This window comes from Bubalus kerabau, chromosome 15, assembly GCF_029407905.1.
Source record: "Bubalus kerabau isolate K-KA32 ecotype Philippines breed swamp buffalo chromosome 15, PCC_UOA_SB_1v2, whole genome shotgun sequence".
In the NCBI taxonomy this organism is placed as follows: domain Eukaryota; kingdom Metazoa; phylum Chordata; class Mammalia; order Artiodactyla; family Bovidae; genus Bubalus; species Bubalus kerabau.
Window position 1 is genome coordinate 51,091,746 of NC_073638.1, and position 26,832 is coordinate 51,118,577.

At 42.7% G+C, this 26,832-nt stretch overlaps 2 protein-coding genes across 4 annotated transcripts; one reads left to right on the top strand and one right to left on the bottom strand.

The window, feature by feature from the left end:
* Nucleotides 1-4,835: 4,835 nt before the first annotated feature.
* On the top strand, nt 4,836-20,386 carry TRIM68 (tripartite motif containing 68). 3 transcript variants are annotated; one of them, XM_055548909.1, is made up of 7 exons: nt 6,222-6,345; nt 9,311-9,792; nt 11,985-12,080; nt 16,473-16,733; nt 17,180-17,202; nt 17,780-17,880; nt 18,083-20,386. In XM_055548909.1, exons 2-7 carry the CDS (start codon nt 9,367-9,369, stop codon nt 18,631-18,633), a joined length of 1,458 nt encoding a protein of 485 aa, XP_055404884.1. In that variant the 5' UTR covers nt 6,222-6,345; nt 9,311-9,366; the 3' UTR covers nt 18,634-20,386. The 3 variants fall into 3 exon arrangements, with proteins under 3 accessions (XP_055404885.1, XP_055404884.1, XP_055404886.1); XM_055548911.1 differs by having other exon boundaries at nt 6,287-6,345; nt 9,672-9,792; XM_055548910.1 differs by lacking the exon at nt 9,311-9,792 and having other exon boundaries at nt 4,836-6,345.
* Nucleotides 20,387-24,846: 4,460 nt separating this feature from the next.
* Nucleotides 24,847-26,602, bottom strand: LOC129628242 (olfactory receptor 52I2-like). Its single transcript, XM_055547658.1, has one exon. It carries the CDS (start codon nt 25,816-25,818, stop codon nt 24,847-24,849), a length of 972 nt encoding a protein of 323 aa, XP_055403633.1. The 5' UTR covers nt 25,819-26,602.
* Nucleotides 26,603-26,832: the final 230 nt, after the last annotated feature.

A 26,832-nucleotide genomic window follows, 5' to 3' on the forward strand; every position in this document is an offset into this window, starting at 1 on the left:
GGTTGGATAGCATCACTGACTCAATGGACATGAGTTTGAGCAATTCCAGGAGATGGTGAAGGACAGGGAAGCCTGGCATGCTGCAGGTCATAGGGTTGAAAAGAGTCGGACATGACTTAGTGACTGAACAATAACAACGATTAGGTATTTTCCAGTGAATTATTATGTTCATTATTATTGCTCAAAACAACAGGAAAAACCAACAAAATTGGAGAAAATCAAGTCGAGATAGTGTTAGAACAGCCAAAGGAAGCAAATACATTAGAGAGAAAGAGTGGACAGCAGTGCTGGAGGCTGCTGAGAGATCAAGTAGTTGGAGAACTGAGAATGAAAGGTCCCTGGTTACCTCGTGAAGAACTGTTGAGGTGGTTGGTAGGAATGGAATCTTGAATACAGCAGAGTGAGGAGTGAGTGAGTTGGGAAGAAATGGAGAAAGTGGATGTAGACCACAATTTTGATAAGTTTGTATGTGAAAAGAAGGAATGAAATGGATTGTACATGAAGTATTAATAGCTCAAAAGAGAATTTCTACAAATTTGAAGCTTAAAGAGATTAAACCCAAGTAAATGTCAACAGGATGGAATTAGTAGCTGCTGCTGCTGCTGCTAAGTCGCTTCAGTTATGTCCAACTCTGTGCGACCCCATAGATGGCAGGCCCACCAGGCTTCCCTGTCCCTGGGATTCTCCAGACAAGAACACTGGAGTGGGTTCCCAATTAGTAGAGAGTCCTTTATTTCTCATATTCGTAGTGAAGTTCTTCAATGCTGTGACCCAGGTAGACCCTCTGTCCTTCCCCCTCTATACAGTGACCATGAGAAATCTTAATTGCTCCCATATCATCCCCCAAACAGTCCAAACCAACACCCTAAACTCCAGACATGGTCATGCCTACTGGACATTATTTAAGCATCCCTCAGGCATCTCAAACTCAATGTCTCCAACCACGTTCACTATCTCTGATCCTCAGTCTATGCCTCCAGTCTGTGTTTTCTGTTCTGCGTCTGCTGCCTCAGCCAGGAACCTAGAATCCATCATCTCTGCCTTCTCCCTCTCTCTTACCTCTCTCTTATCCCATCCAATCAGTCACCAAGTTCTCTTTAATTTACTTCCTGGAAATCTTGTGAATCAGATTCTTTTTGTCCATGTCTTTTGCCTCCTAACCAAGATAATCTCTGCCTAGATCATCAGAATCATTTGTTCACCTGCCAGCCTCATAGAATATCTTTGCCATCAATTCAGTGTCCACCAGTGTGATCTTCCAAACACATATCAGTTCATAACATCTTCCCATTGATTTTAGAATAGGAAGTTTAAATTCACACTTCATAATATAGCTATTAAAGCTTTCATGTGCCATCTCTGTGCACTTTTCCATTCCATCTTTAATCACTCTAACTCCCTTTCTGAGTGCCAAGTCCCAGACACATTGAAATTGGCCCCCTGCTTCAAAGTGCCAGGCTTTCTCACCTTGCAACTTTCACATATTTTCCCTTATGGTAAAAATATTCACCCTCCTCCCTGTTTTTATTAAGTTTTAGCTTTGAGATATCTGTTTAAACCTCCTTCCTTAGAAAGATCTTTCCCGAGGCCTAAATTTGATGGAATCACTTGACTCTTTTTCCCTTTGTTTCAAATAAACCCTTTAAGGTTATGAGATTAATTAGTCTCCATAATTCTGAGCAGATCTTATCCTCCTATTTTTGGAGAGGGGAGATGGACACTAATGTGTATATTTAAAGGGGGAGATTTACAGAGTACTCTTTCATTCACTCTTCATGCAGAAATTATTGGTCCTCATTGATGTTCACTCATAGCTCACAATTCAGTTACTTCAACTAAGGCATGTGTAACAGGTAGATCCCTTAAATTGTTCTTAGTAGCATCAAGTTGGCACAATTTTTGAATGAAGGGGTTTCATGGTCACTTTTCAAGCTTTTTTTTTTCACTTATTATAGTAATAAGAATGGTATTTTACTGAGTAAGGTGAACTTTTAAAATTACAGTATATCCCTATATTTTTGTTTCAATATTTTTCTAAAGAAAAAAATCATTCAACATACACAAAATGTTAAAATGTCCAACCAATAATGGAGACCTCTGGCCAGAGATATACTCAAATTCTTGGCTTAGGAGTTGCTAAACTATATAAACTTGCTGATAATAATTCCCAATCGATATCATGACCCACCAAGTGTCTCTCAACAAGGTCCTACACTGGAATTCTCTCTGCTCCTCAAATGAAAGTTCTCTTTTCTTACACTCACTTCCAAGCACTTGCTTTGTCTGGCATAGTCAAGCTCTATGTCTCTCCTATACATACTAACCATTCTTATATTTCACTGTACATACTGGTTCTACAAGGAAATCTTTCCTGTATGAAAATGTCCTCTTATTTACAAACGTATCCAAGCTTCTTTTGCAGATAAGTAATGCCATTGTTTTTTGTTAGGAAACACTGGTGGACAAAGCCACGCAAGGCCACAGATAGCCCTCATGAAAATAGAACATGGCTTTAAAATAAGTCTTTACATTAATAGTTTGAAATAAGACAAGAAAAAGAAATATGTGGTATGAGAATTAAAAAAATACATGCAATCATTATCTGTGGATTAGTGCTTTTATCACTAATTTTAGTGATTTTATCGGAGAAGGCAATGGCACCCGACTCCAGTACTTTTGCCTGGAAAATTCCATGGATGGAGGAGCCTGGTAGGCTGCAATCCCTGGGGTCGCTAGAGTCAGACATGACTGAGCGACTTCACTTTCACTTTTCACTTTCATGCACTTGAGAAGGAAATGGCAACCCACTCCAGTGTTCTTGCCTGGAGAATCCCAGGGACGGGGGAGCCTGGTGGGCTGCCGTCTATGGGGTCGCACAGAGTCGGACATGACTGAAGCAACTTAGCAGCAGCAGTGATTTTATATATGTGTGTATATCTCCAAAAGAATAAATTAAATGGAATTTAATTGAAGAATTTAATTATATCCCCCAATTTTTCAAAACATTCAATGCAATCTCAGTAATAGCCTAACAGATAATTTTGTAGAACTTGACAAGCTTAATTAAAAATTTATAGCAAAATGTAAATTGCTGAAAATAGCCACCACACTCAAAATATTGGAACAATGTGGAAAGACTTGATATATCAAATATCAGGGCTTATTATAAAGGTATAATAACTATGAAAGTGTGATATTGGTACAGAGTAGACAATGGGGCCAAGGACTTTCCACTCATAAAAGCCCATTTCCTTTATTCATTCTTGTGTCAATGGACACTTAAGTTGTTTCTATGTCTTAGCTTTTATAGATAATGCTGCAGTGAACATGGCGGTGCAGATATATTTTTGAGGTAGTGATTTTATTTTCTGTAGATATATACCCAGAAGTGGGATTTCTGGATCATAGGATACTGAAAGAGGAACTCCCCAGGTCAGTAGGGGCCCAATATGCTACTGAAGATCAGTGGAGACATAACTCCAGAAAGAATGAAGGGATGGAGCCAAAGCAAAAACAATACCCGGTTGTGGATGTGGCTGGTGATAGAAGCAAGGTCCAATGTTGTAAAGAGCAATATTGCATAGGAACCTGGAATGTTAGATCCATGAATCAAGGCAAATTGGAAGTGGTCAACAGGAGATGGCAAGAGTGAACGTTGACATTTTAGGAATCAGCAAACTAAAATGGACTGAAATGGGTGAATTTAACTCAGATGACTATTATATCTACTACTGTGGGCAAGAATCCCTTAGAAGAAATGGAGTAGCCATCATAGTCAACAAAAGAGTCCAAAATGTAGTACTTGGATGCAATCTCAAAAAGGACAGAATGATCTCTGTTCATTTCCAAGGCAAACCATTCAATATCTGGATCACGTAGCAATTCTATTTTTTTTTTTTAATTTTTGAGGAACCTCTGTACTGTTTTCCATGATAGCTGTACTAATTTACATTCTCACTAACAGTGGAAGGAATGATGCTAAAGCTGAAACTCCAGTACTTTGGCCACCTCATGCGAAGAGTTAATTCATTGGAAAAGACTCTGATGCTGGGAGGGATTGGGGGCAAGAGGAAAAGGGGACGACAGAGGATGAAATGGTTGGATGGCATCACCGACTCGATGGATGTGAGTTTGAGTGAACTCCGGGAGTTGGTGATGGACAAGGAGGCCTGGCGTGCTGCGATTCATGGGGTTGCAAAGAGTCAGACACGACTGAGTGACTGAACTGACCGACTGACTGACTGATAATACTGTATGCTATGAAAATTTTATAACAATTCATTCATTAGTGTATAGGCTACAGTGAAGCAATCATATCAATCACACCAGTCTACCAAAAAGCAATCATATTGCTGCTTGTTATCCATGAATTGTTATAACTATAAATAAATATTAGTTTCTTTTTCATGTTATCTTTTGATTTTTATGTCTAATGTTAATAATATATTTAACATCTACAGTGTTTTATATCATATAAGACAATATTGATGTAGGTGCATACTTGCTAAGTCACTTCAGTTGTGTCTGACTCTTTGCGACTCTAGGGACTGTAGCCCACCAGGCTCCTCTGTCCATGAGATTCTCCAGGCAAGAATACTGGAGTGGGTTGCCATGCTCTCCTCCAGGGATCTGGACCCTCATCTCCTGTGGCTCCTGCATTGCAGGTGGATTCTTTACCACTGAGTCACCAGGGAAGCCCACTGATGAAGGTACTGTTAGATAGTTCATCTTGTAAACAGATGTAAAGTTATGATGTCAATCAATATAGCATAGTAGAATAACTGCATTTTCTCCTCCTTATAATTTTCTTAATAACATTTTTCTCTAGTTTACTTTATCATGATTATAGTATATAATACAAAATATGTTAATTGACTGTTTATGTTATTGGTAAGACTTCAGGTCAACTGTAGGCTACTAGCAATTAAGGTTTGGGGGAGTCAAAAATTATACACAGATTTTTGACTGTACAGTTGGCCCCTGCAATGTTTAAAGGCCAACTTAACAACCAATTTGAGTTTTTTGAACAGAGTCTGTGGCCTATGGTTATAATTCCAGAACCCAGCATAAAGTATAAAAAGTGAGTGCTCAAAATATGTTGAAAGTGTCCTATTTCAATTAATCCATTTATTATTCTGTTAGGCAGCCATGTCTCCAGATTCAAGTGAGATGTCCCATACAGCTCAGACCTCAACTACCTCTTTTCTTCTTTTTTTGTTCATGGCCTCATTAGTTTCAGGAATTTTCTGGGCCTCACCCTTCAGAATTTAAACCACGTCCTGAGCCCTGACTTGGCATGAAAATCCACAGAGTCTATTAGTCCCAACAAGAAAATCATTTTGAACTAAGCTTCAACTGAGAGGATTTCCTGGTTATTTTCAATGCAAACAGTGTGTGCCTTTATTTGCTTATCCAGTAAACACTGAAGTATCAGGTAAAGGACAAGGTGCAGAGACTACAAAGAAATCATCACCTTAAGTAGCAGTCTATGTGTTTCTGTGAGGGTCGAGCACCCCTTGTTTTGTTTTGTTTTTTTCCAATTTCTATAGAAGTTTCGAAAGAGGAATTCCACTTTCACTCCGCCAGTTCCCACCATATGTTTCTAATTGTAAAGCGGGGTTGTGGCAATAGTGATGAGAGGCTGCCTGCTGAAGTACTGAAGGATAAGAGCTTGCCAGAAAGCCCAGGGTTTTTTAATGAGAAACCACCATCTGGAGCCAGGAGAGGTCGCTCATCTTGCAGGAAACTACAAAGTCCACTGCATTTTCAGTGCCCAGCCCTGCACTAAACTGGGTCACAGAACCAGACCTGATTGATCTCATAGGGTGCTGAGTTTAACGTAGAAAACTGGCTAAGGAATACTATTAGGTCCAGGGCTACCACCTGGAAGGAACAACGTTCACCCAGAAGAACCACTAGTCATCCAGAGCGGAAGCGTAAGACGCAAGGGGTTCTTTGACCCGGGGGCTAGCTGGGCTTCTGCTACTGCCTAGCCTGAACGGCCTCATCCTGGAGTTTCACCTCTTCGACCGGTCCTCGACTGACTTCTGGGCCCTTCTACAGTTTAAAGCGTTCAGAGTAGGGGAAGGGGCCAGAAAAACACAAAATACACCTTCTGGGCGAGAGGTGGGTGCAGCCCTGTCCCCTGCTCCGACTGGCTAGGGTTCTCCCGATCCCTATCTGTGATTGGCTGCTTCCCCAAAGATGCCGCCGGCGGGGCGGATCCCGACGCCAGGTCCTGCACGCCATTCATTGGCTCCTTCCCTGTGGGCGGGGCCTCAGAGCGCTGCGGGAAAGGCGGCCGAAGAGGTGGACGCTGCTGAGGTCTTCGTCTCCGGGCCAGCGGTAAGTGCCTCTCTGGCGTGGCCAAGCGCTTCGGACGCTGCGGAGACTCGACCATGGGAACCAACTGGGCGTCTCCATTTTCGGTTTCCGCCTCGAAGCGCTAGTTCCGGGTGACGAGGGAGGTGGGTAGACAGTTGTGCCTCTTCAGAGGTCCTGCAAGCGATCAGCCTTACTCTGCCCTCACCCGCCCTGTGCCCTGGCGCTCTGCCTGGCATCCTGTGCCCCGGAAGTTACCATCCCCCTCTGCTCCCGAATCGCGGAGGTCACCACCTCCCTCTCTGGCCCCACCTCTCGAGTCTCTTTCAGGCTCCTCCCCCTTTCCCCTCAAACGTCTTTCCTTGAGGGCCCGGGTCTGCTAAACGCAAGGTTGAAGCAATTAAACGTTTCATAATTAAAGTCTTGTCCGAGGAATTTGTGTATAATAAAAACAAAATAATAAGGCAATAGCTACTAGCCCTAAATCCTTTTTAGCACAGACTTGCAGAGGCCATCACTTTACTTTTTTGTGTTTAGAGCTTTTTATGGCTCTTGAGAGTCCCTTGGACTGCAAGGAAATCCATCCAGTCCATTCTGAAGGAGATGAGCCCTGGGATTTCTTTGGAAGGAATGATGCTAAAGCTGAAACTCCAATACTTTGGCCATCTCATGCGAAGAGTTGACTCATTGGAAAAGACTTTGATGCTGGGAGGGATTGGGGGCAGGAGGAGAAGGGGACGACAGAGGATGAGATGGCTGGATGGCATCACTGACTCGATGGACATGAGTCTGGGTGAACTCCAGGAGTTGGTGATGGACAGGGAGGCCTGGCATGCTGCGATTCATGGGGTCGCAAAGAGTCGGACACGACTGAGCGACTGAACTGAACTGATGGCTCTCTAAATAATATGCTTCCATCCTATTTTCTTGATTTATCATTTTGGTATTTACCCGACTTCCCTTCTGCTACCATCTTCTCAGTTTTCAGTAGCTATTTTTATTCATTTGTTGGTCTTCTGTAGCTATAAATCATAGATATCAGTGTCTGTTGTGTAGCTGGTATCTCTTGGTGCCCCTCCGTTTTAGATGAGGATGTTGATATTTCTTACATATACAGCCTTCTAACAGCTGGACCTCAACATTTACATTTAATTCTCACGTATTCAAAAATATTTGAGCACTGTTTTTGGCCTTGAGAATGTGGTAGTAAACAGACTATGTCCCTATCCTCATGAAACTTGTACTGTGGGAAGTAAGACACATAGATGTCAAATGACATTCAGAGCAGGAATTTGGAGGTCATTTCAAGCTGGAAGGACAGCAGGAATCCAAGTGGGATGGAATGAATGGATATGGGGGGTCTGCAAGAAAGTGTGGAAGTTTCCCCTTTTACTTGACAGGGCTGTTTCAGCGTCAAGAGGGAACTTCCTGTTGGAATGAGGCCTGGGGAACCAGGATAGGCTGTTCGGTAGGTTAGTGACAGTAAGACAAGCTTTTAGGGCACTGATCCTACAGTGTGGTAGTGACAGTGGAAGGAGGAAAAGCAAGAGGCAGGGAGGCCAGTGAGAAGGCAAGACCTGTAATTACAAGATTGCCTGTAACAGTCCTTCAAAATCTACTTATTGCCCCACTTCTTACTGAAGCCTTACTGAACTACCCTAAATCACCGTGATTTCTCTCTCCTGTTGAATTTTTATTATCCTTGAAGCTAGAGAGATTAGATACTTTGCCCAGGATAGAATGATGGAGCCCAGGACCAAGCATCTGTAATATGAGAAGAGTAGAGTAATGATTTCTACTTAGGGTTGTGAAATACATTGAGTCAGTTCATTTAAAAAGCTCAAAGGATTGCCTCGCATATAGTGTATTCAAGGAGTGTTTGCTATGCTCTCAACTCCCTAACTAGCTATAAAAGCATTTGGGGTTTAGGAACTATTTTCTGTGTCTAGGTCAAGTATTTATATGCAGCAGTACTGCATGGCAGGCACTGTTTAAGGTCCTCAGGATACAATGGTGACTAAGACCATCAGGGCTTTTCCCTTTATAGACTAGCGGGTAATACACACTTGCACAGTGAACAAATACATATTGCCAACTGTACCAAGAGCCTACCACTGTTCCTTTGTACACACATATAGCCTGGGCAGAAATCTCAGGTCTCTTGCTGGAGTAGTGAATTCATCAATAATGGGTTTAATTATCATCAGATGACCTTTGTTTTTATCTTCCAAGGGCTATTTATCCATACCTGCTTCTAACATATCACTGAGGAGATTGTCTTGGCATCTTAGTGGATGTTAGTACTGGAAAAGTGGGCAGAGGAGGTGGGGAAGTATTGGTGGTTTCCTTACACTTCAGTGTGTATCACAAGAAAACAAAATTAGCCTACAGGCAATGGGCTTCTGGCATATTAACTTTTGTGCATCTTGACGTAAATATACATAGAAACATCCTGGAGAGTGAGGCTGGGGGTATTTCTGACCTTAGTTTGGCTACTGAAACACCACATGGCTAAGTTCTCTTGAATTCACCTAAGTTCAAGAGGAATAATGTTACTCTGCAGAGCATGATAGAGGTAGAGTGAGAATGGTCTGGCCAGTGAACCCCAAGGAGGTCAGAGAGGATCAGGCGAATGGAAACGAGAATTCTCAACATCCCAACTCTCAGGAATCCCCAAATGCCCCTTCTGTGATGTGAGAAATGTGACTCAGTCAGATTCAGTTGGGAAGGCCAGTGCTTATTAAACAGGGTCCATGAAGGGAATGGCTACTTACTCCAGTATTCTTGGCTTGGAAGTCCCATGGGCAGAGGAACCTGGCAGGCTACAGTCCATGGGGTCCCAGAGAGCCAGGCATAACTTGGTGACTAAACCACCACCATAAAAGATCCAAATGAGGCAGCTGTTGTTTTCAGTCACTACCTATTCCTATTATGGCTCCCCCTGCTCTTCTGCTCCTTTTTCTCTTATTTGTGTTTCTTTCCTTCTCAGCCTTCAGTGCCTCCGCCTGGTTTTGTTCATGTTCTGTGGAGGGTGTGACAGGAATCATGGATCCTGCAGCATTGATGGAAGCTGTAGTAGAAGAAGTGGCCTGTCCCATCTGCATGACCTTCCTGAAGGAGCCTGTGAGCATCGACTGTGGCCACAGCTTCTGCCACAGCTGTCTCTCAGGACTCTGGGAGGTCCCAGGAGAATCCCAGAACTGGGCTTACTCGTGTCCCCTCTGCCGGGCTCCCATCGAGCCCAGGAACCTGCGGCCTAATTGGCAGCTGGCCAATGTTGTGGAAAAAGTCCGCCGGCTGGGGCTACATCCTGGAATGGGGCTGAGGGCTGATATGTGCGAACCCCACAGAGAACAGCTGAAGATGTTCTGCAAAGAGGACAGCCTGATCGTGTGTGAGGCCTGCGGCCGGTCCCCTGAGCATCAGGCCCACAGTGTCGTGCCCATGGAGGATGTCGCCTGGGATTATAAGGTGGGAGATGGAGGCCAGTCCCCGTCCCCAATCCAGTTTCTCCCCTGCCCCTCGCTTGGCTATCTCTAGATCAAGAACTTGAGAGGGAGCCCCAGAGACAAGATGAGAACTGATTCCTTTGACTTCTCACACCACCAGGTCCTGGGTGCCTGATCCAGTGAGCCGCACCTCTCCTTGCTTTTATGACCTTTCTTCCTTCCCTCCCACTTCCAAACCTACCCCCACCCCTTTCTTGATCCCACAGGCCTTAATGCCTAACCCAAACTTGCTATCCTTACTGAGAATTTGAGGGAGACCAGTTTGGGTTAGCTGGGGTTCTGGGTGCCTTGGATGAGGTCATCAAGACTGTACCTATCAGAACCTGCAAACTCCTAGCAATGCCACAAATAATCTTTTGATATCAGGTGAGTCACTTTAAACCCCTCATTTTATAGACAGAAATGAAGGCTTGGAAATATGAGATCATGATCATTGGTTTTAGAGCTAGAAAGGACCATGGCAGAGTCATTTAGGATTGAGTTAGATTGTCTGGTCTCATGTTGTAGGGTCCCTTTGGGCTTACGTTAGTGAAAGGAAGCTCAAAGACTAGAACTCAGGTCTTCTTTCTCCTTACCTAGTGTTCTTTCTCATCTCCTTACCTTTTATTTATTGGGGGGATTTTGGGAAAGCCATCTCTGACACACACACACTGCTCCTTTTTTTTGCTATCCTTATTGACTTCTAACTTCTTTTTCCTTAGATGTCCATCAGTTCAGTTCAGTTCAGTCGCTCAGTCGTGTCCAACTCTTTGCGACCCCATGAATCGCAGCACGCCAGGCCTCCCTGTCCATCACCAACTCCCAGAGTTCACTCAAACTCAAGTCCGTCAAGTCGGTGATGCCATCCAGCCATCTCATCCTCTGTAGTCCCCTTCTCCTCCTGGCCCCAATCCTCCCAGCATCAGGGTCTTTTCCAGTGAGTCAACTCTTTGCATCAGGTGGCCAAAGTATTGGAGTTTCAGCTTCAGCATCAATCCTTCCAGTGAACACCCAGGCTGACATCTTTATCAGAATCATTATCCCAATGATTCTGTGATACATTGATCCTCTACTGGTCTTAATTCTTAAAGTTGAGATTAGAAGGTAAGTGTTAGATGAATCCCTGATTTAGCTGTTTTCCTTTGCAAAGAGAATTTCTGAAAAATTAAGAGTTTATTTTGTTTTGCAAGTGTTAGAATAGGGAGGCAACATACCTTACACACAAGAATTAAAGAGCTAAGTTAAATCCCAGCCCAGCCATTTACCAGCTGAATAACTTTGAATAGATCACTCTCTAAGCCTCAGTTTTATTGGTAAATCTTTAATAAAATGGTTGATATTGTTATAAGATTACTTTATGCTTTCCAGTAGTAATCTCTTGCATTAGTATCTAAGATAGTACTCTTTTAACGTCCATATAAACCATGCAAGGATCTTGCAAAAATTCAGATTCTAATTCAGGGAGGTCTAGAGTGAAGCCCCGGAGAAGGCAATGGCACCCCACTCCAGTACTCTTGCCTGGAAAATCCCATGGACAGAGGAGCCTGGTAGGCTGCAGTCCATGAGGTCGCTGAGAGTTGGACACAACTGAGCAACTTCACTTTCACTTTTCACTTTCATGCATTGGAGAAGGAAATGGCAACCCACTCCAGTGTTCTTGCCTGGAGAATCCCAGGGACGGGGGAGCCTGGTGGGAGGCCATCTATGGGGTCGCACAGAGTCAGACATGACTGAAGTGACTTAGCAGCAGTAGCAGCAGGGTGAAGCCCAAGGTCCTGCGTTGCTAACAAGATCCCAGGTGATACTGATGCTGCTGATACACTTGGGCCACACTTTGAATAACAGTGTTTAGGAGGCTGTAGGGTAACAAGACAGGAGAGTATGAGAAGAGTCATGCATAGGAAGAGTCCAAGGTAGTTTTCTGGCAAAGTTGGAAACAGATCTTTTCTTCTACTTTACAGAAACTTAGAGACTGGGAGATTAAATGATTCTCAGATGGAAAGACCTTGGCTGTCATCTGGGCAGGAATCTTCTGTGGCTTCCCTTTTCTCCCAGCGTCCATTCTGGCCCATCCTCTGAGGGATGCTTGTTTTCCCATCACCTGCCAATGCTTGGAAGCCTGGCAATCCACGCAGGCTGCCCAAGGTGGCCTCATGAGGTTTTTATCTCTTTCAGTGGAAACTCCATGAGGCTCTGGAACATCTGAGGAAAGAGCAGGAAGAGGCCTGGAAGCTGGAAGTTGGTGAGAGGAAACGAACTGCCAACTGGAAGGCAAGTTGCCCCCTGAGGAAAAGAGTCTGTATGGTCCCTGTGTTGTCCTGAAGCTGGCTTCTTCATGGCCCCCTCCTTATCCCTGTGAGGCAGAATATGGGGTTTGAGGTCAGAAAGCCTGGGGTCCTCATACAGCTTTCTGTACCAGGTGTGCAGCTTTAAGCAAACCTTGGAACCACTTGCTTTTAAGTTCCTTGAATGTGATATAGGGAGAACCTCTGGGTTTATATCCTCATATGTGAGAAAGGAAAAGTGCACACCTCACATGTACTTTAGCTCACAGAGGTGTGACTTGTTTAATGCTTAGTAGAGCATAGTTTCTGTTTCTGTTTCCTCAGCTAAAGCATATTTACTAAAAGTTAAGTAATTAATGTATTGGAAAATCAGCTTGGAAATAAACTCGAGGCCCGTAACTGTCAAACTATCTCAATCAACGGGAGGTAGCATTGAATCAATCTAAAACAGCATGAAGAATTGATATAACACCAGTAAGAAACAAAAGCAACTAACAGTGTAATTTTATACTGCCTTAGAGGCTTAAGGGTAATGCTTCTGAAAACAGAATATATTCTGAAAATGGAAACTAATCTAGAACATAGAGTGCCAAGATAGTATCCTGAGCCCTACTGGGGTTAAGAAGAGTTAGTAATAGGGACTAAGGAGCATGTCCTGGAGCTGTGGGAATAGGAAAGTAGGAAAAATATCCTTTATCTTTGCCTTTATAGTGCCTGGCACACAGTTGGTACCAAAACATTTCAGAGTGTGTGTATATGTACATGCCAGTGTCCTCAATCCTGGGTGGCCTTTATACAACCAGTATCTGTGCTGGTTGTTTTTTTTTTTTTTTTTTTTTTTTTCAATTAGAGGATAGTTACTTTGCAATATTGTATTGGTTTCTGCCATACATCAGCATGAATCACCCATAGGGATACATATGTCCCCTCCCTCTTGAACCTCTCTCCTACTTGCCAATGTATCCCTCCCCTCTGCTCACAGAGCACCAGATTGAGCTCCCTGCTTCATATAGCAAATTCCCACTGGCTATTTGTTTTACAAATGGTATGTATATGTTTCAATGCTGCTCTTTCAATTCATCCCACCCTTTTCTTCCGCGACCGTGTCCACCAGTCTCTTCTCTGTCTCAGCATCTCTGTTGCTGCCCTGCAAATAGGTTCATCAATACCATCTTTCTAGATTCCACATCTATGCATTAATATATGATACTTGTTTTTCTCTTTCTGACTGACTTCATTCTGTATAATAGGCTCTAGGTTCACCTACCTCATTAGAACTGACTCAAATGTATTCCTTTTTATGGCTGAGTAATATACCATTCTGTATATGTACCACAACTTCTTTGTTCATCTGTCAGTGAACATCTAGGTTGCTTCCATATCCTAGCTATTGTAAATAGTGCTACAATGAACATTGGGGTACATGTGTCTTCAGTTATGGTTTCCTTAAGAGTATACGCTGAGTAGTGGGATTGTTGGGTCATTTGGTAGTTTTATTCGTAGTTTTTTAAGGAATCTCCATACTTTTCTCTATAGTGGCTATATCATTCCAACTAACAGTGCAAGAGAGTTTCCCTTTTCTCCAGACCCTCTCCAGCATTTATTGTTTGTAGATTTTTTGATGATGGCCATTCTGACAGATGTGAGGCGATACCTCATTGTTGTTTTGATTGTATTTCTCTAATAATCAGCAATGTTGAGCATTTTTTCATGCATTTATTAGCCATCTGTATGTCTTCTTTGGTGAAATGTTTAGGTCTTCTGCCCACTTTTTGATTGGGTTGTTTTTCTGGTATACAGCTGCATAAGCTGCTTGTATATTTTGGAGATTAATCCTTTGTCAGTTGTTTCATTTGCTGTTATTTTCTCCCATACCAAGGGCTGTCTTTTCACCTTGTTTATAGTTTCCTTTGCTGTGCAAAAGCTTTTAAGTTTAATTAGGTTCTTTTTTTTTTTAATTAGGTTCTATTTCTTTATTTTTGTTTTTATTTCCATTAGTCTAGAAAGCGGGTCTTTGAGGATCTTGCTGTGATTTATGTCAGAGTGTGTTCTGCCTATGTTTTCCTATAAGAGTTTTATAGTTTATGTCTTACATTAAGGTCTTTTAATCCATTTTGAGTTTATCTTTGTGTATGGTGTTAGAAAGTATTCTAATTTCATTCTGTTACACATAGCTGCCTAATTTTCCCAGCACCACTTACTTGAAGAGACTATCTTTTCTCCATTGTATATTTTTGCCTCCTTTGTCAAACATAAGGTGCCCATGTGTGTGTGGATTTATCTCTGGGCTTTCTCTCTTGTTCCATTCTTGGTCTGTATTTCTGTTTTTGTGCCAGTACTGTACTGTCTTGATGACTATAGCTTTATAGTATAATCTGAAGTCAGGAAGGTTGATTCCTCCAACTCCATTCTTCTTTCTCAAGATTGCTTTGGCTATTTGGGGTCTTTTATGTTTCCATACAAATTATGAAAATTTTTGTTCTAGTTCTGTGAAAAATATCGTTGGTAGTTTGATAGGGATTGCATTGAATATGTAGATTGTTTTGGGTAGTATAATCATTTTCACAAGATCCTGCCAGTCCGAGAGCATGATATATCTCTCCATCTGTCTGTGTCATCTTTGATTTCTTTTCAGCAGTGTCTTACAGTTTTCTGCATACAGGTCTTTTGTCTCTTTAGGTAGGTTTATTCCTAGGTATTTTATTCTTTTTGTTGCAATGGTGAATGGGAATGTGTCCTTAATTTATCTTTCTGATTTTTCATTGTTAGTGTATAAGAATGCAAGAGATTTCTATGTATTAATTTTATATCCTGCAACTTTACTATATTCATTGATTAGCACTAGTAATTTTCTTGTGGCATCTTTAGGGTTTTCTAGATATAGTATCATGTCATCTGCAAACAGTTTTACTTCTTCTTTTCCAATCTGGATTCCTTTAATTTCTTTTACTTCTCTGATTATTGTGGCTAGAACTTCCAAAACTATGTTGAATAATAGTGACAAGAGTGGCCACCCTTGTCTTGTTCCTGATGTTAGGTGAGATGCTTTCAGATTTTCACCATTAAGAATACTGTTTGCTATTGATGCTTTTGAACTGTGGTGTTGGAGAAGACTCTTGAGAGTCCCTTGGACTGCAAGGAGATCCAACCAGTCCATTCTGAAGGAGATCAGCCCTGGGATTTCTTTGGAAGGAATGATGCTAAAGCTGAAACTCCAGTACTTTGGCCACCTCATGTGAAGAGTTGACTCATTGGAAAAGACTCTGATGCTGGGAGGGATTGGGGGCAGGAGGAGAAGGGGACGACAGAGGATGAGATGGCTAGATGGCATCACTGACTCGATGGACATGAGTCTGAGTGAACTCCGGGAGTTGGTGATGGACAGGGAGGCCTGGCGTACTGCAGTTCATGGGGTCGCAAAGAGTCGGACACGACTGAGCGACTGATCTGATCTATCATCTATGACCTTTATTATGTTCAGGTATGTTCCTTCTATGCCTACTTTCTGGAGAGTTTTTATTATAAATGGGTGTTGAATTGTATCAAAAGCTTTCTCAGCATCTATTGAGATCATATGGTTTTTATCTTTCAGTTTGTTAATATGGTGTATCATATTGATTGATTTGCATCCCTGGGATAAAGCCCACTTGATCGTAAATATTATCTTTCTAATGTGTTGTTGGATTCTGTTTGCTAGAATTTTGTTGAGGATTTTTGCATCTATGTTCATCAGTGACATTGGCCTGTAATTTTCTTTTTTTGTTGGCATCTTTGTCTGGTTTTAGTATCAGGATGATGGTGGCCTCACAGAATGAGTTTGGGAGTTTTTATTCCTCTTCAATTTTCTGGAAGAATTTGAGCAGAATAGGTGTTAGCTGTTCTATAAACTTTTGATAGTATTCACCTGTAAAGCCATCTGGCCCTGGGCTTTTGTTTGTTGGAAGATTTTTTATTACACTTTTGATTTCGGTGCTTGTGGTTCATCTGTTCATCTTTTCTATTTCTTCCTGGTTCAGTTTTGGAAGGTTATACTTTTCTAAGAATTTCTCCATTTCTTACAGGTTATCCTTTTTATTGGCATATAGTTGCTAGTAGTAATCTCTTATGATTTTTGTATTTTGGTGTTGTCTGTTGTAACTTCCCCTTTTTCATTTCTAATTTTATTGGTTTCAGTCTTCTCCCTTTTTTACTTAATGTCTGGCTAATGGCTTGTCAGATTTTGTTTATCTTCTCAAAGAACCAGCTTTTAGTTTTATTGATCTTTGCTACTGTCTCCTTCATTTCTTTTTCATTTATTTCTGCTCTGACCTTTATGATTTCTTTCCTTCTACTAACTTTTGGGGGGGTTTTGTGCTGATTTCGAATCCTGGCTGTGCAGATACAGGTGGAAACCCGAAAGCAGAGCATCATATGGGAGTTTGAGAAATATCGGCGATTACTAAAGAAAAAACAGCCACCAGGTCGGCTGCTGGAGGTGGAGGCCGCTGCAGCTCTGGCCAGCCTGCAGCAGGAGGAAAGGGAGACCATGCAGAAACTAGAGTTGAATCATGAGGCACTCATCCAGCAGAGCCGGGTCCTATGGAGGATGATCGCAGAGCTGGAAGAGAGGTCTCAGAGGCCTGTCCGCTGGATGCTGCAGGTGAGGAGCAGGTTTTCCTGGAAAGTCTGAGCCAGACCTGAAGGTAGCCTGGCATTCTGAGAGAGGGGATTGCCTAGTCTTCAGTAGGGCCTGTCAGCACTTGGCCAGCCAGCATGGATCTTGTTACCCACCACCAATACCAGTTGTTCCCATACCCTGATCTGGTGAATGGCCTCACAGCCTCCTAGATGGGCATCGTTTAGGCAGCTCTTGCATCATAGCTATTCCTCCCCTCTGGCCAGAGAGTTGAGATGGAGCCCAAGGTCGGCCAATCTGGCAAGAGGGCTAGGGCTGCCCTGCCCACTCCTGTAGGCTCCTCCCCTCTACTCCTGCATGCCTCCTCTCCAGCTCTCTACCTCCCTCTCCATAGAGAGACCTCTGTGTCTGTCTGGTCCCTTTGAGGAATAGAGCATACTCATGTGCTGCCTTTCTTTTTCTCCTTCCAGGGTATTCAGGAAGTCTTGAACAGGTATGTTTCCATCTTTGGGATAGTGGGGCCTGGACAGAGCTAGAAATGGGGAAGGAACGTAGACCAAGTACCTACAGAAAAGTGGATGCTGGTCTGTAACCTCCCTATTCTGTTGTATTGGATAAAAAAGTTTTGAACATCTTTCTTTTTTTAATTCGTATTGTTACTTGGTCAAATTCATTTCAACCACTACCAATAAGAATTTCGGTGAGAGCTATAAAATGTGTGGTGGCCTGAGCAGGTGGCCCAAGGAGAGGGAGTGCCTGCAGGTGTCTGCATGAGCGTTGGTCCTCTGAGTCTGCGTACCAGCCCTTCTCCTCTGCTGTGCACCTCTGCCTCTCCCAATGTCAGAGTCACACCTAACCCTTCCCACGGCCCAGGAATGTGATTATCTCTCTGTGCCATAAACTGTTCGGCCCAGTCAAACAATCGTCACCTCCCTGTTCTGCCTGGTGTTGTGAGGAGGGCCAGCTCACTGACTCCATCCCTAGCCAAGCCCCCTTCCCTGTACTAAGGGAAGGCCCCACCCTTTGGCAGAGACAGGATTGCTGACCCCAAGGCCTTCCCCATCTACCAGGAGCAACTCCTGGAGTCTGCAGAGACCGGAACCAGTCTCCCTGGAGCTGAAGACAGACTGCCGTGTGCTGGGGCTCAGAGAGATCCTGAAGACATATGCAGGTAATGAGTACAGGGCAGGCTTGTGGGGAGTGGGGAGTGGGTCCCCTCCCCGAGGAATGAAATCTCCCAGTGCCCTCTGGATGCCCCATCTGTCCTCACCCTCACCTGTCATGGAGGAAATCTGTGGCTGTATCTGTCACAGAGACGTCACCCAAGCCCCCTCACTCTGTGTCAGGGTGCCAACCAAGACCTTTTTCCTCAGCGGATGTGCGGCTGGATCCAGACACTGCCTACTCTCGCCTCATCGTGTCTGAGGACAGGAAATGTGTGCGCTATGGAGACACCAAGCAGAAGCTGCCCGACAACCCTGAAAGATTTTACCGCTACAACATTGTCCTGGGCAGTCAGTGCATCTCCTCGGGCCGGCACTACTGGGAGGTGGAGGTGGGAGACAGGTCCGAATGGGGCCTGGGCGTATGCAAGGAGAACGTAGACCGGAAGGAAGTGGTCTTCTTATCCCCCCACTATGGATTCTGGGTGATCAGGCTGAGGAAGGGCAATGAGTACCGGGCAGGCACTGATGAGTACCCCCTCCTATCCTTGCCCGTCCCTCCCCGCCGGGTGGGAGTCTTCCTGGATTATGAGGCTCATGACATCTCCTTCTACAACGTGACTGACAATGGCTCCCACATTTTCACTTTCCCCCACTACCCTTTCCCTGGGCGCCTCCTGCCCTATTTCAGCCCTTGCTACAGCATCGGAGCCAACAACACCGCTCCCCTGGCCATCTGCTCCCTGGATGGGGAAGACTAAGCCACCGTTTTAGCCAGAGGCCTTGGAATTTCACCTGGCCCACAGGGGTCTGAAGGGAAGACCCTGCCCCTGGTGAGGTGATCCTGCCCAGAGAACTGAGCTGAGCCTGGAACCCAGGGATTCCACTGCCTGACCCAGTGGTCTCTCTCTCCTGGGCCAACATCTCCCACTAAATTACTCATTAAAAAGCCGAGGCTTGGCCAGAGGAGCATTGCAGCCCTGTGGGAAGTGTAACAAGCCTTTTGGTGAGGATCACAGTGGTCCTAAGGATAAAGACAGTCCTTTCTGCAGGTCACATCCCTCGTCCACATCTGTGTCAGGACCATAATTCAAGGAGGATAATGAAGTAGATTTCACCTTCAGGAAATCCACTGGGTCAGGTTTACCAATAACCAGAAGAATCCTGTCCATCTCCAGAGCTGGTTACTGTGCCAACACCAGCAGGAGGATGCTTCACCTGAGGTTTGCCACCTCTGAGCACCCATGTTTGACCCCAGCACTCTGACCTCCCAGCTGGAGAAATGTGTCACTGACTGCCCAGATCCCCCACAGTGGCTGTCCCCTCTCTGAGCACAAGCTGGGTGAGTCACTATCTCAGACTCTAAGTAAACCTGTGTCCCAGTCCTGCCCTTTTCTCTAAATATCAGGATCAGAAACCTATGAACCTTTGTTTCTATTTTCACTTCATGGATGAAGAAACTGAAATGGCCTTAATACAGCCAGTTATTTCTCACAGAGGTGTGGAGAGAAGAATACATAGATAATATAAGTATTTCTCACACTCAAATGAAACAAAGTTGATGAGCTCACTTCTCAGGTCACACGGCTGCATATCATTCATTACATTCAGGTCTGAACACCCCAATCTTTGAAAGATTTTAAATGTCCTCAATGGGAAAATGGGTGTAGTAACTGCATCCTCTCCTACCTCACAGAGTCGTTGTGAATATCTCAGATCCATCCTGAACGTTTGTTCCTTTCTCAGGGACAAGGAAGGCAAGCCATGGCTTTTGCCTGTGGTGACCTTCCCATCTTGCCTTTTCCCAGCATCTTTGCAGCACTGCCTTAGTTTCCTAGCACCTCTTCTGACAGTTCTGCCCTTCAATAGAGAGATGCCCTGCCTGGGAAACTTCAGGCCACTGTAATATATTCAACATAGGTATGTGTTTGTCTTTGGGTTAGAACAGGGACTGTGACATCAGGGTAGAGACTAGAAATAATACAAAGAAAAATGTAAAACAAATGCATTGAAAGGAAGGCTCACCCATAATCTCCTTGGGCAAAAATTTGGATCTTTGTATGTCACCAAGGGAATGTTCATAGTTCTAGTAACTACATAATATTCTGCCTTTATCTTCTCTAAATCTGTGACAAATGAAAGCAGGAGGAAAGCGTGGGAATAAAGAATAGGACTAGGCACAAAGAGCTATATATAATAATGAAGGTGAATTAAGACTATATCTGGGCTATTGTGTGTGGTGAAATTAATTCATTACAGGTCTTCAGGGTATGAAGTGGGAACAGTTGTGCTGGAATCAAACTGTGAGGCAAGCATATGAAAACTGGGCTTTGCCTATTTCAGGGGCTACAAGATACACATATTGTCACATTGATGCTGTGTAACACAACCTCTGATATAGTTTAAGCTTGAAGGTGGTGACTGTTGACTTAGGATTGGGCAGCAAAGTAGACACGGGTTAGATACATGCAGAAGCAACATAATTCCTGTAATAAAGAACAGTATAAATTGTCTTTCTGACTTCGTTGTATTGGTTGTTCACATGTAAAGGAGGTAAAGCAAGCCAAAATGGAGAAATAAGCTCATTCTACCCACCATGCTTTCAAGTTGCTCCTTGAGCATTAGCACAGAGTGGGAGAACTTTCTATCATCTGCCTGGAAGGGAATGAACTGGTAAGTCACACACCTGGTCCTGGCAAAGGGTTGAGCTGATCTACATGAGAAGGACTTTGTTTTTGTGTGTATAGGGGGGCCGGGCAGAGGAATTCCCTGGGTAAGTGTGTGTATAGACATGAGAAATAGATATGCAGGAAGTGCTTCCAGTTATGTCCATGGAAACTTCTCAGAGAGGCTAGGGACTGAAACACTGTTGTTTTTTTACGATGGTTTTCTTAAGACAAACCTTGGAAGGCTCCTAGAAAAAGAATTGCTGGGTGAAGTCAGTCAAACTTAGGATGAAATAAGGAGTAGAATGTGTTCATTTGTAATGTGCTCTTTGGACTGTTGTTTTGTTTCTGTCTTTATATTTATAAGCTAATTTGGGTGCCATGATTACTTGTTAGAAGAATTACAAGGTTAAACATACTATGTGTTAATCATAATGTCTGATTTTTAAGACCAGGCAAGATAAAAGGTCTTAAGTATCTGACAATCCTTTTCTCTAGGGTAGTTGCCAACAATAATCTTCTAAGAATAAGGATCTTATTTGTTCAATTCACCACTGTAGCTCCATTCTGGCACTGAGTATGTTTTTGTAAATATTTAAGTTCAGCGAATTTTCTTCTATATACCTAGAATCAAAACAAAAGTAAGCTCTTCTTGCCCCATAGGGGCATGAAAGACTGAATATTATTTAATTGCAATCCCATTCAAAAACTTATTTGATGGCTAATTACATGAGTAGTCCAGAAGGGGAAGAGGCTGGTGGCTATGTGGAGGGCAAAGTGCCTGCACTGCTCCTAGAATGCCTAGGGTTGTACCTCCATGTTGGTGTGATCATTCACTACAAGCCAAGGATGAGCTTTGCCCATTTTTGTTTTGCTGCCAGAGAAAATAGAAACCAAGGGTTGCAATGTCTGGCCCTTGAGAGAAAAGGCTATTCAAAGGGTAAAGCGTTTGGGTTCTACAAAATGTGGACAGAGGGAAAATCCTTGGGTTCCCAACTCTCCACAGGAAACCCAATATCCCTTTTTTTCAAGCAAGATTGGCTGCAATTTCTTAAAGTTCTTATAGTTAAATGAGCATATGTTCCTCTGCTTGGACAAAGGTCCTATCTGAATATACTGGAAGAAGCACAGGGTTTTCTGTTTGGGGTAGCCATGGCAGGGACCCAGCCCACTTTGGGAAGTATGAAGTTTGATATTTGAGAACGTCTCATCTGGCTTCAGGGAATACTAATGTGGATGAAACACAAAGCTGGCAGGGCAGGGTTCTTATGGAAATGCCAGAAAAAAAATTCCTGTTTTGCATGCAGGCTGGACTATCCTTTTGTCACTTTCCATCAAATTCTTTAGTGCATCTAATAATTCTTAGATTTAATAGGCATAACTAAGTCACTGGGTAGCTTGTGGAGAGAGAGTAGTGAGACTTGTCAAGATGGAAATCTTACCAAACACGCTTAACCATCACACCGTCTTGATCATTTTATGTTATGGGGTTGCAAGGGGTTGATCTGAGTTTTACAGGTGGATTCCTACTTCTTTGATTTTCAGAAATAAAATACATTCTAAGCAAGTACATAATATTAGAAAAAGGTATAGCTGCTAAGATGTTACGCATCACTTCACTTTGGAACAGTTTTGACGTAAATGCTGATCTACACAGAAATACATTTAAATGGTGCCTAGGACTACCCTTTCAAAGTATGAAATTAAAAACTTATTGGGTATATGTTTAAAGTATATACAATATTTCAAGTGTTGTTTTATGTGATTTCCACTCATTTTTAATTTAATTTAATCTTCAGTACCCTCTATGAATTAGCATTATTTCCCCATTAATAGAAAGGAGGTAAAGACTCAGACACAATAACTTGCCATCAACACTTATTAGGAAATTATATTTTATTATGATTTGCATATGTACCAAATCAAATATATATATCTCTTACATATGAAATATCTTTCTTTTAACATATACAGACTTATTCAGTTTAAGATTTTCTGAAAGGGGAAAATAAAAACAAACTCACATTGCCTTAGCCTCTGTTGCTTAGAAACAAAAAGCTGATGATAACTATTAGGTTGGTACAAAAATAATTGGGGTTTTGCATTGTTGAAATTTACCATTTGATATTGGGATACATTCTTAAGTGTGGTTATTGTATACCTCATTTTAATGTACATATATCACATGATTTTTTGCTAGTTATTACTTGCTGCTTATATTTATTTTAGACAATATAACTAATGTTAGACAAAAAGTAAATTCAAGGGACTTTTTTATTCAAGTTCAAATGAGTTGTAAAGCAGCAGAGATAACCCACAACATCAACAATGCATTTGACCCAACTGCTAACAAATGTACAGTGAAGTGGTGATTCAAGTTTTGCAAAGGAGATGAGTGTCTTGAAGATGATGAGCATAGAGGCCAGACATCAAAAGTTGACAGCATATTGTAAAGTAATTAACCTCCAATTAAAAAAAAAGGTTGACAGCAACCAATCGTTGAAGCTGATCCTCTTAGAACTACACAGGAAGTTGCCAAAGAACTCAGCATTGACCATTCTATGGTCATTTGCATTTGAAGCAAATTGTAAAGGTGAAAAAGCTCAATAAGTGGGTGCCTCATGACCTGACTGCGTTTCAAAATAATCATCGTTTTGAAGTGTCGTCTTCTCTTATTCTATGCAACAACAAACCATTTCTAGATCAGATTGTGACGTGTGATGAAAAGTGGGTTTCATAGACAACCAGTGAAGACCAGCTCAGTGGTTGGACTAAGAAGAAGCTTCAAAGCACTTCCCAAAGCCAAACTTGCACCACAAAAAGGTCATGGTCACTGTTTGGTGGTCTATTGCCAGTCTGAGCCACTACAGCTTTCTGTATCCTGGCAACACCATTACATCTGAAAAGTATGCTCAGCAAATTGATGAGACGCACTGAAAACTGCAGCACCTGCAGCCAACATTGGTCAATAGAAAGGACCCGATTCTACTCCACAACAATGCACAACCATATGTCACTCAACCATGCTACAAAAGTTGAACAAATTGGTCTGTGAAGTTTTGCCTCATCTGCCTTATTCACCTGACCTTTCTCCAACTGACTACCACTTCTTCAAGCTTCTTGACAACTTTTTGCAGAGAAGACAATGCTATAACCAGCAGGAGGCAGAAGATGCTTTAAAGAGTTCATCAAATCTTGAAGCACAAATTTTTACACTACAGGAATAAACAAACATTTCTCTTTGGTAAAAATGTGTTGATTATAATGGTTCTTATTTTGATTAATAAAGATGTATTTTAGTCTAGCTATAATGACTTAAAATTCACAGTGCAAAATCGCAGTTATGTTTGTACCAACCTAATACAGTATTCCAACCAGCTTTAACAATGTGTGTTAGTCACTCAGTCATGTCCAATTCTTTGTGACCCCATGGACTGTAGCCCACCAGGCTTCTCTGTCCATGGAATTTTCCAGGCAAGAATACTGGAGTGGATTGCCATTTCCTTCTCCAGAGGAACTTCCCAATCCAGGGATCAAACCCTGGTCTCCTGCCTTGCAGGCAGATTCTTTACTGTTTGAGCTACAGGAAAATTTACAATAGTGGATATATTAAAAGGCTATAGAGACATATCTTATAGAACTTAATAAGAGATATGTACCTGGGTGGTCCAAATTAATTTTAACCAGATAACCAAAGACTCAGTTTCCTCATCTCATTTTGCTCATCTGCTTCTCTTGCTGTGGAACAGATTTCTCTTTCCAAGTTCATGTTAGAAAATGGCCACCATCAGTGATCCCATATTTATATCCACTCAGATAAGTCCATTTTCACTAGAAATGGACTTTGGTCCAGGTGTGAGCATGTGACCCATGTTGAGTGGATTCATCAATGGCTAGAGGTTAATGGCCTATATATTAACAGTTGCTTCCATATAATCACACAAGATGAACAATTGTGAGGAAACCAGTCAGGTATGGGAGACCCAACAGTTGGTTTCTTCTACAGAGGGTTCAGTCAGATACTAAGTTGAAAATGTTGGTCAGAATCTAAGCAAAGAAATATCCCATTTCTATATACTCTACCAAACTTATCTCTGATTCAGTTACTAGGTGACTGAAACCATAAAAAGCATTGTCAGAAAATTATGTCATTTACATCCGTGGTAGAAATTGAAAAGGTAGGCAAAAATACTCTCCACGGTTTCATCTTGGAATTTCTATGCTGCCAGGTGAACCAAACGAGATCCACAAACTCTAAGACATCTTTGAAGTTGGCTGGAATCTTCAAGGGCTCAACAGACAAAGTGTTCATGAACCCAAGTCGGAGTGGTTAAAGAGGCAGTGAATCAGCAAGCTCCATGTTCGATTCCGTATTTGCTTGGTCCTCAAGCCATAGATGATGGGATTCAAGGTTGATGGGAAAATCAGATACAAGTCAGCTAACAGCACTTGGGTGCTCAAAGGTATTATGTCCTCCCCTAGCCAGGCCACATAGACTGATGCCATCCCAGGCAGGTAGAACAGAGCCATAACCCCCACATGGGAACCACATGTGCTTAATGCTTTCAACTGAGCATTCTTTGAAAGATCAAAAACGGCCTGGAGAATCAGGATATAGGAGGCAGCAATAAACACCACATCAGAACCCACAATAATGGAGGAAACAATCAGGCTATAAAGACTACTGGGCCTGGGGTCGGCACAAGCCAACTTGGCCACAGCTATGTGCTCACAGTAGGAATGGAGAACCACGTTGGAGCCACAGAAGGGCAGATGACTCACCATCCAGCTCAGTGGAGTCATTGATATAATAGCTCTGATGGTGATGGCCACAGTCATTTCCAGCATCACTCGAAGTGTGAGAATTCTCTTATAGTGTAGGGGCTTACAGATGGCCACATAGCGGTCAAAAGCCATGGCCAGCAGCAGTCCCGTCTCCATAGCTGTGGCTGCATGGACAAAATACATCTGAGTGAAACAAGCATTAAAGCTGATGGAGTTGTCTCCTGAGGAGAAGATGCTCACCATCTTGGGCACCACTGAGGAGGCCATAAGCATGTCTACAGCAGCCAGAACACACAGGAAGCAGTACATGGGCTCCTGTAGAGTGGAATCCATCCAGATGACAGTCACTATGAAGGTGTTTCCTAACAGGGCTGTGGTATACATGATGCTCAGTGAGATAGCCAGCCAAAGATGTGAAGACTGCAAACCTGGGATACCCACCAGGATGAAGGTGGCAGGGACTTCCATTGTATGGTTGTAGGGTGACCCCAGCATCACAGATGAGACTGCTTTCCTGTTAATGTATAAAATTAGGTAAGAAAAGGATACAATCCTGTAAGATGTGTTCCCAGCTCTGGTGTTAAAAGGGCCTGATGTTATTCTCAACTCAGTGGGCCACAGATTTAAGGAACTGACATGTGACAAACTTTTCCTGCTCTACTTTCCATCATTTTCAGTATTAATTGCCTTACTAATTTCTATTCATTCTTCAAAAGTCAGCTCATAAGCTACCTCCTTTGGAAAGTCTTTTCTTCTCTACCACCTCCCCCAGACCCTGCCAGAACTAAATTAGGTAACTTAAGAACTTATAGAATCTCCTATGCTGACCTCTGAGGGATCTAAATTGACCATTCCAGTACTTTGCCTGGGACTTTATTCAATTATGTGTGTCTTGGTCATGGCCTTATAACTTGTACCAAGTGTGTGACCCAGAGTTCTGTTGCCCAGATCCATTAAGAGAAGATATGTGTACTCATCATAGCTAACAGTTGAATGAATGAGAAATCAGAGGAAAGAGTTTTTCTTTTATTTCTGTATGATAAGTTCCTAATATTTAATCATTGTTGAATGAAACAATGAACTTCTTGAGGTTGAACACGTCGCAAACTGCATCTTTTCCTTCCTCAAATGCTCACTGCCCTGATACTAGATCTCTCAAGGCCTCAGGCTAGTGGGTAAACACATGGATATTGTGTGACTATGTTGACTTTACAATATTCAATAAAGCCCAAGAACTCTATCCCAGGTGTCCAGGCAACCCTAAATAAAGAGTGCTTATTTGCCAAGTCTTAAGACCAGACTGCTGTTAATTATAACATCCTGTCCATCCCCTCAGGAAGAGGCTTTCAGGCTGAGACCTTTCCATATCCTTGGACACTCTTTACTTGATTCTTTCAGATTGTTTCTCATTAGGCTTGGATTCTTCCTGAAAAATTGGATCACTCAGATTGACAGTACTGGCCTCAGAATCCCATCAGCTGCTGTAGCATTTTCTCCTGTTAACCAAAC